Below are 15,271 nucleotides of genomic sequence, written 5' to 3'. Positions count from 1 at the left end.
AAATCACTTTCTTTTGCTCTCAAGCGCTCTGAAGAATCTGTCAAAATCTTTCTGCAATTTCTACTTTTAGTTGAGTGTTTTTATTTACTTACTTGATCTAGGGGGCCAGCTGCCCTTCTGCCCCCTGACTACGCCCACCCCTGACCATTAGGTCCAGTCGTGGCCGACTCTGGGGTTGCGGCGCTCATCTCGCTTTATTGGCCGAGGGAGCCGGTGTACAGCTTCCGGGTCATGTGGCCAGCAGGACTAAGCCGCTTCTTGCGAAGCAGAGCAGCGCACAGAAACGCCGTTTACCTTCCCGCCGGAGTGGTACCTATTTATCTACTTGCACTTGACGTGCTTTCGAACTGCTAGGTTGGCAGGAGCAGGGACCGAGCAACGGGAGCTCACCCCGTCTCAGGGATTCGAACCACCGACCTTCTGATCAGCAAGTCCTAGGCTCTGTGGTTTAACCCACAGCGCCACCTGCGTCCCTCTGACTACGCCTGGGACACCCATAATTAAAATACGCAGTAAAGAAAACCCATCGAAACATTAAAATATAGGGTTTAAATGTGCAATAGATAAACTGGGAGGACTTGCACCGGTGAAGCTGGTGTCTGAGGGGACGAGAGGCGATGGGAATGTTCTGCCTGGCGACTGCAGATGTGCTGGCCAGGCCCACAATAGGAAGCGCAACCCTCCTGGTGCGCTGGAACAAGGAGGTTTAGCTCCCTGGGCCTCCTGAGGGGAGAGAAACTGCTGTAGCTAAAGGGTAGAACCTCTGCCTTGAATGCAGGGGGTCCCGGGTTCGAAAACCAACAGCAGCGGCAGGCAGGGCTGGGACAGACTCCTGCCAAAAATCCTGCTGTCACGACAGTGTGTCCAACATTGAGCTAAATGGTCTGGTGGTCTGGTTCAGGATAAAGCAGGTTCCTGCGTTGGCTTTGAAGTGCCTAGTTTCTCGACAGGAGGGTGCAGAATGCTGCAGCGAGGCTCCTCACGGGGTCCCTGCCATGGGAGCATATTCACCCAGTGCTTTACCAGTTGCACTGGCTCCCGGTGGAGTATCGGGTCAGGTTTAAGGTGCTGGGTTTGACCTTTAAAGCCCTTTGTGGATTAGGGCCCTCGTATTTACGGGACCGCCTCTCCTGGTCTGCCCTGCAGAGGACCTTAAGGTCCATGAGTAATCATAGTTTAGAGGTCCGGGGCCCTAAGGAAGTCAGATTATCCTCCACCAGGGCCAGGGCCTTTTCAGTGATGGCTCCGACCTGGTGGAATGCTCTGTCCCATGAGACCAGGGCCCTGCAGGATTTAACTTCCTTCCGCAGGGCCTGTAAGACAGAGCTATTCCATCTGGCTTTCAATTTGAACTTAGCCTGATCTTTTATTCCCCTTCCTTCCCTCCCCTTTTTATGAAGATTACCCGCTCTGGGATCCCACAGCTAATTCTCCCCTGGTCTCCTCGCTGGCCCAAATAGGACTAATTTAGCCAGCTAGCCCTGGTGATCATCTAATGTTTATTGGATGGATTCCCCCCCCTAAATGGATTTTTGAATTCTGAGTTTATTGTTACTTACGCTTTATACTGTATTTTATGCTGTTTTTTGTTGCATCAATTAAGTGTTTTAAATTTGTTGTTAGCCACCCTGAGCCTGGTCTTTTTGAACTGGGAAGGGCGGGGTATAAATAAAAAATTATTATTATTTTAAAAAACCAGGTCCTTGGAAAAGGAAGGGCAAGGCATTCATCATTCGGCATTTCCCGAGTGTTCTGGTCCAATCTCCTTCACAACACCCCTGCAAGGTTGGATTAGATGAATCTTGAGATCACTTCGAACTCTACAAACCTGTGATTCTATCATTCTAACCCCAGCGGACTCCAGGTAGCCAATTGTACTCTGTGCATGCTCAGGAGCGCTCTTGCGTCCCGCAGATTCCAAGGCTGACGTTTAGACACAGAAAAGAGGCTCCCTCCTGGCTCTTTGTCTCCTGCCTGTCCTTTGAGTGTCTTTGTCCTTCTTTGTCCCTCAAAAGGCTCTCCCATCCTCCTCCCATCCCATCCACACACCCCGACCGACCGATTTCTGTACCGTGATGGTTGACTTCTCCACAATCTCTCCACTTGTCAGCTGCAGCTGCTTTGTGACCTTGGTTTGGGAGACAATCTGGGGAGCCGGCAGTTGAGTCACAGGCAGGCAGGCAGGCAGGCAGGCGAGGAAGGAGGGAAGAAAAGCAGAGAATTAACTGTGCTTCAGGGGAAGGAAGAGAGGGACATGTTTATTTGCCAGTTTGCTTGTTTAAAATGTATACACCGCTAGGCCAAAGCGGTTTACGGAAAAAGATAAAAACCATAAAACCAGGAAAGATTCGTAATGCGTTAAAACATCGAAGTTAAAAACACTAAACAAATTAAAATCCACATCGGCTGATGAAGAGAAGGGGAGAAAGAGAGAGGGAAGGAAGGACGGTAGAAGGAAGGAGGGAAAGAGAAAGAGAAAGAGAGAGAGAGAGAGAGAGAGAAGGAAGGAAGGAAGGAAGGAAGGAAAGAAGGAGACGAGAAAGGAAAGGAGGGAGAATAAAGAATGAAAAGGGAGGTGGAAAGAGTCTCCGTGTCCCAAATTACAGGGGTTTCCAGACTGTTGCTGTTTTCAGGTGAGACACGGATTGTATACCAACAAATTCAGCTTGTAGAATTAATATTGGTTAACATTAATATTAATATCCCACCGTCAGACTTCTTGCAGTAACGAAAGTGATGGGAAAATGCATTGGAAACTGTGGGATTAATGAATAGCTGGCATCATCTGACGTGCCTGCAAATGTCGTACAAGCAAATCTGGATGAACGCTCAATAAACAGGTCCACAAACAAGCCCATGCATATGGCAAGAAAACTTGCCCAGAGTTCAAAACCTAGCATACGATTGAGCTCCCTGGAAATTTCCACTTTCCTTTTTAAAAAGTGATCCAACAAATTTCTAGTCTTCATGAGTGACTAACCAACTGCACTTCATCCGGGGCCTAAGGGCAATTGTTATTATTGTTATTTATTAAATCTGTACGCCGCCCATCATCCGCAGATCTCAGGGCGGTTCATAAAAATACAAGCCACATTCCCAAGAAGAGTTTAAACATGCTGAAAGCTTTCTGGGTTTATTCTAGGTAATCAGCTGGACATTACATTAGCTGCCCCCCCCCCCCCAATGTTTAAACTATTTAGAAGGAAGTCAGCAAGATCAAGCTTTGGGCATCATAAATCCAGCAGGAATCCTTTATCCAAAGGCTTGGGGAGACCAGAAGCCTAATAGATCAGATTTTAGTAAGGGAGGTATTGGGACACTTAAATATTGTTCGGCAAACAGCCACACTTAGGAAGAGGAGATTAGTATAATTTTTTTTTAGTATAAATAAGTGGAACCTAGTAACTGTTTATACAGAAAGGGAATTGGGAATTTCAGAACAGGAAATGGATTATCTGTGTTTAGCAACTAAAGGAAAAGCGGAAAGCTTTAAACGAAACGGAAAACAAGTCAAACCCCTGTTGAAGCCTCTGCTCCAACATATCGAACACTATTTCGATCATTTATACTAGCTCCAAAATAGTGAAATGATTAAATTTTACACACGTTTTGAAAACCAGCTCTTTAACTATTGGCGTTCTCAAAACCTCGGGCACGTAGATTGTGCCTCGGCTGCACGAAACTACGCTGCCTATTTGAAAGTGAAACGAGCAAACCACGCCGCGAAACTTGAAAGCCTCGTTATCGCCGCATTTGGTTGCCGGAGCAAGCAAAGCCCATGAGTTTCTCGAGTGCTGCCCCCCGGGCAGATGACATTGCTGCTCCTACTGTCCCTTCCCCACCCACCCACAACCCTTTGGAGAAATCCTAATAAATTGACATTTGGGCCTCTATTTCCCAAAAATACAGCGAGAGAAAGGTTTACCCCCCCCCATGGGGTCAAACTAGCCTTACCTGGCCTAAGGTGCACTCGATGGTGCCCAGGAGTACCCCCGTTTCGGACCCCACGTCTTCTGCGCTCTCTCCATCGGCGTCGAAAACGTCGAACCTCAATATCTGCATCTCTTCGAAGAAGTAGTCCAGGGCAAAGACATGACCAAAGACGGGGTTTTGGGAGCCGCGGAGGACCTCGGAGCGCCCCACCTGGGAGGAGAGGCAGAAAGGGGGAAGGAGGGAGTTTCGGGAGGAGGTTTTGCAGCGGGTTGGACTAGATGAGCTCTAGCTCATGAGATTCAGCTGCCGTTTTGAACTGATTTAACTTGAATTTATTCCCTGTTTATTCCCTGTTTGTGTCATCTTTCCTCCAAGGAGTTCAAGGCAGCTTTTAAAAGCAATAAAATAATAAAACTGCTATAAGAGTTAACTATCTATTACCTCTCCCCAGTACTAAAATGTTCACTTAAATACTCATCCATGGGTACATTTTATCCCAATAGCTAATCAACTTCCTCCCTATGCTCTTCTTGAAAATGGCTGTGTTGCCATTTTTCAAATCGCTGATATTACAGATATAATCATAATGGGTGAAAAAGGATCAAAAGGGATATTTACAAATCAATTCCTGCTTTCAGACAGCAATGTTTTAAATCTGTACTTTGTGCTGTTGTGGTTTTCTTTCTGATGAAATCTGCTCAGAGTGCTTTATAAACAGAAGGTCAAGATGCTGCTGATAATATTATTATTTTTATTAATTTCATAATATTTGTACACTGCTTGATCGTTGAAAAAAACCACACGCCTCAAAGCAGTTTACGAAAACAACAAACTTCTCTGCGAAAACAGTTTAAAACTATTTAAAAAAACCTTTTAAAAAATTAAAATCAGATTAAAACACACACCAGCATTCTAAATATCCGGGTAGGCTTGCTGAAACAAAAATGTTTTTAGCAGGTGCCGAAGAGAGTTGAGGGAAGGCACCTGCGGGATATCAAGTGGCAAGGAGTTCCGAAGTACAGGTGCTGCCACACTAAAATCTGACAGGTGCAAAACAGGTCTGATGTTTCACCTGTAATCTCAGGGGTTTTATATCCTAAAAGTAACCCTTTGAACTTGGCTAAGTAGCAAAATCGGCTACCAGTGGCAGATCTCTGAGCACAGGTGCTGTATGCTGACAAGGCCTCGCTCCTGTCAGCAATTGTGCTGAAGCATTCTGCGCCAGCTGCAGCTTCCGAATCAATATTATTACTGTTGGTACTCGTGGCATTCCTGCAGCCACGGAATAAATGCTTTGTGGGGCTTGCAAAAGTGCCTGATCTGCAGATCGGAGTGGACGTGTGTGGAGTTTATGCGTAGGCAAACGGAAACATCAGCCACGCACAGGTGAGGAATTGTAAATCATAGAATTGCAGAGATGGAAGGGAACCCCGGGGCTCATCTACTCTGACCCGCTGCAATGCAGGAATCTCAACGAAAGCATCGCACTCTGTGATAGCTCAGTCGGTAGATCATGTGACTCTTAATCTCAGGGTCGTGGGTTCAAGCCCCATGTTTGGGCAAAAAGGATTCCGGCATGGCAGCGGGTCAGACTAGATGCCCTTTGAGGGTCCCTTCCCACTGTATGATTCTGTGACCAATAGCCAGAATTGGGAATCTGGGGGAAACCCCACAAGGTTTGCAGATAATATTAAGGGGGAGGGAAACCTTAAGCACAGAGAGATGTCTAAACACGAAGCCCTGCGCACTGCAACAAAGTGTTACAGTTCCCACTCATCACATACATTTCTCTGACGAAAATAGGGGCGTCCCCTTCCATCATGATAATTTTACTATTTATACCCCACACGTCTTGCTGGGTTGCCCCAACCAGCTTCTGGGCAGCTCCCAATATATAAAAAAACATACTAATAAAACATTAAGCATTTCAAAAAACCTTCTCTGTACTAGTTTGCCTTCCGACGGCTCAGGGGTCAGATAGCTCCATACCCTCCAAGGAAAACAGGGACATCCTAAGGGAAAGCGGGACATTCCGGGATCAAATTAGAAACCGGGACGGCTTCTCTAAATCAGGGACGTCCCTGAAAAATAGGGACCCTCAATCAGCCTCTGGAGGCTGATCGATCGCCAAATGACTGATATTTGTGGAATGCAGTTTATTTACACTGCAATATTGCAAGCAGTTTTGCTCAACAATTGAACGTGGAAGGTACTGGTTCATTAAAGCTCAAAAGGAAGGTTTGGACAATTAATGATTGGGAGTTGCTGCGCCATTAAACTTCATATAACAGACTTGGACAACATCCCGGATTGAGATGGAGTCAGAGGTGGCTGCGCTGGTAAAAAGGCAGTCGGAAAAATATGTATATACAAATAAAGCTGTATTCGACGGGTGAAAGGATATATGATGTTTGACATGATTGAGAATCGTGGAGCCAGGGACGGAGAATTTTAAAGCTTAAAATCGAGATGTGGAAAATATGGGAGAGACAGAACTGAGATGTGGAAATATGCTTCAGAGGTCCAGGCTGTGGGGAGCTCCAAAAAATCAATAATTATAATTTGGATTATAATTTGGTCTTTTTTTAATCTTAGTTTTTTATTTGGATTATAATTTGGTCTTTTTTATCTTAGTTTTTTATTTTAATTGGATTATTATGATTGGAAAATCAATAGAAATGATTTTTAAAAAGAAAATAGGGACCCTCAGAGGTCATCAGCCCAGTCGAAAGCGGCGCTCTTACCTCGCTCCATTGTCCAGTGCTGAGCTGGTGAAGAACCAGGCATGGGTCGGGTTTGGTGGCATCTTCGCGCTCCAACAGGCTCCAACAGGAAACTCTGAGCTCCACTCGGCTGGCGCCCAGCGCCACGGGCTGAGAGTCGACCCCTTCCGACATGGCGGGTCCTGAGTGGGGTCAAGGGGTCGAAGGAATAAGGGCAGAAGGGGAAGAGATTGGCGGGCGGACACAAGCAGAAGGATATTGCTTAACGGAACAGGGAGCTGGGTGGGTGGGAAAGAATGGATGGAACTGGGAGAGGTCCGAGCGAAGGAATAGGACAACAAGAAAGGAGAGGAATGGAAAATGTCCAGATTCTCATGGGAGAGCCAAACAGTCAATTGCACACAGCCAGAATGGCAGAGGTCAGTTTTTTAGAATCGAGCGAAAAAGGGGGCTCGTGTCAATCTGGAAATATCTTCCACCTAATCTGTCCCCCAAAATATATTCCTGGCTTGTGGGGTGGGGAGGAACACTCCTCAGTTCCTCCCCAGTGAGAGAAACGGGCCCTTCACCTGCTCCCTCAGAAAGGCCTTTCCACTTCTGTTCAAAATCCTTCCCCACAGCTGAGCTTTCGAGGCAGAAAACAGATGCCTTTGGGAACCCCAGCAAAAAAACAACAACAAACCGAGGTAAAAGTTCAGAGAAAGCATTTTTCATCCAAGTGCCTCAAAATTCTGTTTCGGGCAGTGCCAGGGCTCTTCAGAGGTGTGGGCAATCAAAAAATGGTGGGTTTTTTGCCAAAAAAGGAGGGTTGAAGTTGCATATGAGAGTCTCTGAGGGGGACGGAGGTCCAATCTGAGGGGGTGCTAAAAGGAGGGGGTGCTGTGAGTCAAACATAGGTGGTGGCCTGTGGGGGTGAGAATCAAATAATTTCTCCTGAGGCGGATTTGGCAACGCCGATGGGGCTCTGTGCATGCTCAGAAGTCTGAGCAGAAAAATGGCACTGAAAAGAAGCTTCTAGGTTTTCAAGTCGGGGTGTGTGGGGGGTGTTATGGAGATTCCCGCCCCGTTCCCCCAGTCTGCCCCCCTCCCTTCACCATCCGCCCTGCTCTGGATGCAGAATTTTGGGAGGAAAATATATATTGACACGTTCCAAACTGGCAGGGGAGCTTCTGGGAGCAAAGGGTGCTGAGTCAGCTCTAGCCCTGATTTATTACACTGCGGCCTGGACGGCTGGTTTGGCTCCCACTAGGGACCTGAGTCAGGTCAAAGCGAGAGGCTCCAGCCTGTGTGGGGAGGAGCAGAGAGCCACGGGGGGGCGGGGGGGGGCGAGAGGGACATCTGAGCAGACGCCGTGGGTCTAGTTTCAAGGGCCGCCGTAGACCTTTGCATTTGTAAAAGCAATACACACACATTCATAACAACACGAAGACTTGGTGGCTAGTGGGACAGCTGGTCAGATGGAAGCCCCAGGTTTAGAAGCATTCTATTCCTGAACGGTGCAGAACAGCGGAGGGGTGCCGTCGCCTCCCTGTCATGCTCGGCTGTCCGCTGTGGGGAACAGGAAGCTGAACCAAGCAGGCCTTGGGTCTGATCCAGCAAAGCTTGCTCGGAGCCTGCACTGAGGCACCGCAGCCAGGCTCAGCAGAAAAGAAAGAAGGGGGAATTGTGCCCACTGAGTATTTCCTGGAAAAGGTTTTACGGACGCTGCGAGGCGCATTGATGCGCCGGGGACCAGCGCTTTGCTACAGTGCTCAGGTTCTGTGATAAGGGAACCTCGGCTGCACGAAAAAATGTCATTTCCTGGCTCGCTGCCTCTTCTTCCTGCTCAGCTCCTCCTCCCCCTGTCCTGCTTTTCCAAATGCATGAAGATTTTGGTGTCTGTGTATTTTGGGGGGGGGGGTGTGTGCTGTACCACATGGCTGACTGCACACCGATTTGGTGTACAAGAGAGAGATCTCCGCCCAGTTCAAAACCCCTTCCTAGCACGACAGTGGCTGACGAAGAATTTAAAGTAGCACGGCACTCTTGGATTATTGTTATAATTTATTGCACTGATATCCCACCTTTTTCTCAAGGCGGTGTGCATCGGTCTCCTCATTTGACCCCCCACAACAGCCCTGCGAGGTAGGTGAGACTGAGAGGAAGGGAATGGCCAAGGTCACCCAGTGAGTTTCACGGCAGAGTGCAGGTCTGAACCCTGGTCTCCCGAGTCGTAGTTCAACGCTCTAACCATTACACCAAACGACACTGTTGTTCTTCCACACTGGCTCTCTCGACTCATTTCAGGCCGCAGTGTGGTTTGGGTGCATTTGTGCAGCAGTGTGCATAGCAGTTACAGCATTGGACCAGGCCCTCAGAGACCAGGAGCTCGGGTGCTTGCTCCAAACTCAGATACCCCAAGGAAGTTGAGCTGAGAGCGGTGCAAAGCCCCACTTCGTTCTGTAAAATGTCTGAGGGGGAAAACAGGGGAGCACCTCTGTCCACCTCTGCATGAGTCCCTGTTCTGGCACGACTCCTCAGGGTGAAGAGGAAATTGTCGTGTCTCTGAACGATCCGAGCAGACGGCCAGAACTGCTTGCCAGTCCCCACCTCCTTAAGCAATGTCGATTTCCCTCTGAGCAAAGGTTACAACATTTGGGTGGGGTTTTTTATATATATATAGGTTTTTTTTGGGGGGGGGGGAATGGCAAGCAAGGGATATGAGATGTTCAAACTTCTGCACAGTGTGGAGAAAGCAAAGGAAAAGAGTTTTTTCTTCCTCTTCCACAAGAGTAGAAACCCATGGGCGTCCTCAAAGGAAGCTGAGCGGGACAACAAAAGGAATTCCTTCTTCACACAGAGCATAAGCGGTGGAACCCACTGCCACATGAAGCAGCAAGGGCCGCCATGTTGGATTGCTTTAAAAGAGGAATTTAGACAAATTCCTGGAGGAGAAGTCTCTGAATGCCAGTTGCTGGGAAACGCAGGAGGGGAGATGGCTGTTGTGCTTGCGGGTCTTCCATATAGACTTCAAGCCAGCCACTGTGAGAAAAGGATTCTGGGATAGGTGGGCCTTTGGCCTGATTCAACTGCAGAGCTCAGCCTATGCTCTGTTGCCCGAACAGAGGCAGAATCAGAGCAGTTTCTCATCGAGAGACACAAGACAATTGCAGTTTTTGAGGATCAGCGTGTCTGGAACGAAAAGACTTGTTTGGGGGCAGTTTCAGTGCTGTGGCAATTCCACAATCTGCTACTCTTAGAGGCTGTGCTGGTGTGGAACATATGGATGCTCAGTTGCCAAGGAACTTGGACCACTTTTGGCTTTGAAGGTTCTGCCTAACTCAACAGCACCAGGGAGATTTTTTTGGAAACCTAACAGGAACAGGGCAGCCCCAGCCCATGCAGAGAGGAGAGTCTGGCAACCCACCAAGTTTGTTGCAAGGAGGCAAATGTTCTCAAGACACATCCAAATGGCACCGCGTCTAAAGAGTTCAAGGACCAAGAGATGAGGCGTGTAGCACAGCAGACTAAAAGCTGGAAATTGTAGCTGCAATTGGAACTGTTTCTGTTAGGGTCTGGGTATGCAAGCTTCGGAGGGCCACAGAACGCTTTGTCAGGCTGAGTTCATGAGAATGGAAAGGCTCCTCCCGATTGGTCCAGAGGCCTGTCAGGTGTTGCTGGGCAGCTCATGAGCCTGGCCTGACAGAGGGAGACGGCCTATAATTGTCCACCACAGCTGCCCCCCAATGCATAACAATCTCTTAGCCGTCCCAGCTAATTTCCATTGATGCAATCATTGGAAAAATCCCATTTCCAAGGCCAGCACAACAGCTTGCGGCAGTCAATGCCATCAGTAAATCTCAGCGTTGCATGGAGAATCAATTCCCTACCCCAGTATCCCCTTGCCAAAGAGCTCTGTGGAACCCCGAAGCTTGCACTCATGCACCTCTAATGATGAAATCTAGGTTAATGCCATGAAACGTCACTTGACTTACTTTGTACACTTTGTAGACCAAGGAACTCCTATTTGTGGGTAGAGTACACACAGCCCGGGGCAAGCAAAGATTACACAGCGAAGTGTGATAGCTACATAGGAAATTGCCTTCTCCTGATTCAGACTATTGGTCCATCTAGCCCCATACTGTCTACACTGATTTCCAGCAGCTCTCTGGGGTTTTGGGCAGAGAACATCTCCCAAATCTTCCTGGAAAGGCCAGGGAATGAACCTGCGACCTTCTGCTCTCCACGGAGCTACTGCCTTTCCCCAAAGGACATGATAGATTGAGGGTATGTGACAACCCCACCAGCACTGTTGAGGAACACACAAGGTGACTGACAACTGATGGTCTGAAGGAGGCGACGTCTAAGGTGCTGGGACTGCACAATTCGAAGTCCAGGCACACCCTATGCAGAGGCACCAAGAGGACTAGAGACTTGAGTGTAACACAAGCTGAGGATCAACTGGGAGAATAACTATGGGCAAGCCACACACCTCAGAATGTGGAGAGATGCAGTGAAATTCACCAGCCCACACGGAAGAAAACTACACACACACACACTGTGTATAAGACCAACACCTGTGCAAAACCGGACGGCAGTTTGACAGAGTGGATCAAGGCCGAACCGGGTCCAGAAAGACTCGGGTTCAAATCCTCGTTCACTGGGGCGGATGCCGCCTCTCAGCTTGGATTGTTGTGCGGCTGAAAAGGCAAGGATTGGACGAAACCGTGGGAGACGGGTCCACACCAAGCAATTGGAATAAGGGGCGGTATGTCTCTGAGAAGCAGAGGGAGGCCACGGTGGGAGGTGGGGAGAAGCCACGTGGCCACGGGGGAAGGGGGCAGAGCAGGTGTGGTCAGCGGAGACCCCCAAAATCACAAGGACCCACATCAGAAAGGAGGAACGACATAAAGCACACACACACACGAGGAAGAGACCTGACAAAATGCGAAACAGACATCCCTTGTAGCTGTGCAGTGTTGTCACAAAGCACGACACCAACATGCACCCAAGGAAGGCACAAAGTAGGACCCCTTTTCTGATCCTGCTGAAGGGGACACCCAGCCATCCCAGGTGCTCCCAAGCAGGCCAGAAAGGTGGCAATAACCCCCTGCATTTTGTTGTTGTCTGTCTCTAGAGCTCTACTGCGACTGAATGTGGAGGCTCCATTTTTTTCACTCTTCCAGGAGAAGGATTATGAACCCTCCCAGAATCTGTCTAATACTTTTCATATATCAATATAATTTTTGCAAAACCCGACCTGAGTTCAGGGCCATTGTCTAAGTTAAATAAAGTTTTGCCTGCAAACTCCTGCTTTCGAATCTCTGGGTGATCCTGAAAGGTTTGCCTGGAGACTGGGAAGAACTAAGTGCAGTTCCACGCAGCACCGAAAGAGACCGGGACACAGGGAGGGAGGAGAGGGGAGGGGCTGTTTTCATAATCTTTCCGTGGGCAAGGAGAGGGACTCGGAAAAGGGGCGAGCAAGCCTAGGCAGGGCTCGGTTCTGCCACACCCAGGGCAGCAACACAGCTGAGCCCTGCCCTGCAAGGCGAGAGGGCATGCGTAACGCACATGGTTAGGATCTCCTAAAGATGGACAGGATCGCAGTGCCAGACACACGCAGGACAGGGACGGGCTCGCGCAACACCAACACAGAGGGAAAGGTGCAGAAACATGCCAAGGGCGGTGCTCAAGTTTGTGACATACGTCACTGGCCCCAGGCGGGCGCACGAGACACGGGGGCGCAAGGCAGCTGCGCGACGCATGACCTGACTCGTGGCTGGAGGCGTGGGGCAGGGAAGGCGCCACGATCCCAGATAACCAGGCACAGCCCCGTGAAAAGAGACACGCAGCCACAGGGACTCCTACGTGGGAAGGGGTTCCTCCCCACCCGAGGGGCACCCCTTCCTGGGGGAGGGGTCCCGGGACACGCGCAACATCCCACAACTCTGCCAAACGCGTCGCAGCAGCAGCAGCAGCACCCGCACAGACAGGGCAGTGCGCTGCGGAGCATCCTTTCAGCACCAGGGACAGCTCCCGGAGCATCCCTCGTGGGCGGGGGAAATGGCTTTTCTTGGGTACCACTGCAGGGCTGGCTGAGACAGAAGGAGGCAGTTGTTACCTTGGCAGAAGGCTGCGGAGGATGGAAGGAGGTCCTCTGGGCTGCTGTCTTCCTTTCCTTCCTCTCCTGCTGAGCGGCTCTTCTCTCCCCGGCAAGTCCTTGTTGTGGCTCTGTCGTCTTCCCCTCCACCTCCTCGCTCCTCCTGCCGTCTCGTGCGCGCTCTCTCTCTCTTTTTCTGCTGCTGTCACGTTCCCTCCATCCCATGTCTTTCTCTGGCTCCTCCCCCTTCCTAGACTCCGCAGTGTAAGGGAGGGGGAGGCCACACACTCACTCAGAGCCATGCCTGGCGGTGGCAGCGGCGATGGGACACCTCTGGCTCCGCAAGGCGGGCGGAAAGATCAGAGGCACTTCTGGGCGGAAAAGATCTGGGCTTGGGACGCTCCGCGCCGTCTTGGCCGTTCCGGTGTGGGAAAAAAAACCGCACAAAATTGTTCTAAAGACGCAGGGGAAATAGATATATATATAAGGGGAGACAGAAACGATCAAGCAGTGAAACATTTGGGTGCTTTTAGGCTCCGGACATCACAGTCTTGATGTGTGTCTGTGCTTCTAAGGTGATATCGCTTGACTTGCGTCCCGGGAGAGAGTTGATCTGCCAATTTTTGGCTCGTCCTCAGCTTTTCCTCCTCCCCCATTTCCCCAATCGTAAATTCAGTTCTTCACGTTTCCACATCAGGATTTCTGGGTTTCTTTGTTTGTTGTTGTTGTTTAAGTCCTTGTGAAAACTCAGCATCTTTGTGCAAATGTTTCCCAATTCTATTATGCAATTTTGCCCGTTATATACTTTTTTTCCCTTTTGCATAGCATTCCCCTTCCCAAATGGGATGCATTTCGATTATGTTATTTTCACTAACGCATGCATTTTTTTAAAAAATGAATGCTTTATCCTAATAAATGCACTTTTGTGCACATTTACCGGGCTGTATGGAGAACAGCGTTGCAAAACCCAGAGGGGTGCCAATTCTGAAGGACAACTGTATGTATTCGGTCTGTGTGTTGTTCGGGGAAGCGGGATTGGGTGTAGGGTTGCCTTTAAATGCTAACTGAATCCGGTTCCCCCCTCCCCACCCCCCCAGCCCTCCTCATATCACAATATGGCAGGACAGCTGCCCTGCTGTGTTGGGGGGGGGGTTCTGCTCATTCTGCTGAGTGGGACTGCAGATTTATTCCCCAAAGTCCTTAGCCTGACGGCACCCGCTGGAGATCCGTAACGCTGTGCAGGGAACGGACATAAAGAGGAGAGGCAGTGTGGTCTAGTGGTTAGAGTGTCAGACAAGGGACCTGGGGGAGCAGGGTTCAAAACCCCACCTTGCCATGCAGCTCCCTGAGTGACCTTGGACAGGAAGGTGGTAATAATAATAATAATAATAGTTTTTTTCTCTCTAATAGTAGATCATTAGGTCATCCCATGACAAAAGACAATAGGGACAAAAGACTTTTTAACGGCACACATATTTTTTCTGGAATGGGATTGTTTCAGATTTGCGTTTCCATATATCTGAGGCGATCCCACACAAAAAAAACGCTGGGCTGAGCTAATAAAGTTGCTTTCATTACAAAGTCTCCGAGCACCTAGGCGCAGCTGGCAGGCTGAGCATTAATCTAACTTTGGAGAACAGACCTCCCCGCCGTGCTGTGCTGATAAATTGCTGCCAGGATAGCAGGGGATAGCAATGAAAACAGCAGGGGGAAGGTTCTTCCACGCAGGTCGGAGCGATGGGTCCGCTTCTGACAGCGAATCGAATTCGGAACATAATACATCTCGCAGGAAAATTCAATTACGTCCCTTAGCAAATACTCCTGAGCAAACTCTTGCATTCGTGGGGTAAAAGAAGAAGCTCCATTTGTGGATCAGTAATTTGTTAAGCAGCAGGAAGCAGTGAGAGCAGGAATAAATGGAGTTTTTTTTCCCCATGGACGGACGTAGAAAGGAGAGGCTCCCCCAAGGATAGGAAATGGGGCCTGTGCTTTTTAATTTGTTCATAAATAATCCAGAGCCAGGGGTGAGCTGCGAGGGAGCCAAGTTTGCCGACAATACCTAATTGTTCAGGAGGGTTAAGGCAAAAAGGGGTAGCGAGGAACTCCACAAGGAGCGACCCCAGACTGGGGGGGGGGGGCAGGCATGAAAATTGGCAATTGGTGTGAAGAAGTGGCATGTTGGGGAAAGAGGAAGAGGAAGAGGAAGAGGAAGAAGAGGAAGAAGAAGAAAAGGAAGAAGAAGAAGAAGAAGAAGAGGAGGAGGAGGAGGAGGAGGAGGAAGAAGAAGAGGAAGAAGAAGAAGAGGAGGAAGAGGAAGAAGAAGAAAAAGAGGAAGAAGAAGAGGAAGAAGAGGAAGAAGAAAAGGAAGAAGAAGAAGAAAAAGAGGAAGAAGAAGAAGAGGAAGAGGAAGAAGAAGAAGAAAAAGAGGAAGAGGAAGAAGAGAAAGAATAAGAAGGGGAAGAAGAAGAGGAAGAAGAATTTGCTGCCAAGGAGTGTGGTGGAGTCTCCTTCTTTGGTGGTCTTTAAGCAGAGGCTT

General features: G+C 49.1%; 1 protein-coding gene across 1 annotated transcript in view; it reads right to left on the bottom strand.

Moving 5' to 3' along the window:
- The window catches only part of CPNE6 (copine 6), a 33,896-nt gene extending 20,920 nt beyond the window's left edge, over nt 1-12,976 (bottom strand). Inside the window, exons 1-4 of the mRNA XM_083410419.1 lie at nt 12,757-12,976; nt 6,678-6,838; nt 3,955-4,143; nt 2,072-2,146 (exon numbers count right to left, since the gene is read on the bottom strand). Of these exons, the coding sequence (XP_083266545.1) occupies nt 2,072-2,146; nt 3,955-4,143; nt 6,678-6,830 (417 nt within the window). The 5' untranslated portion in view covers nt 6,831-6,838; nt 12,757-12,976. The remainder of the gene's footprint in view (nt 1-2,071; nt 2,147-3,954; nt 4,144-6,677; nt 6,839-12,756) is intronic.
- Between the last annotated feature and the right edge of the window lie 2,295 nt (nt 12,977-15,271).

This window comes from Podarcis tiliguerta (genome assembly GCF_965153285.1).
Source record: "Podarcis tiliguerta genome assembly, chromosome: 13".
NCBI lineage: Eukaryota > Metazoa > Chordata > Lepidosauria > Squamata > Lacertidae > Podarcis > Podarcis tiliguerta.
This window is presented reverse-complemented; position numbering and strand designations above follow the sequence as displayed.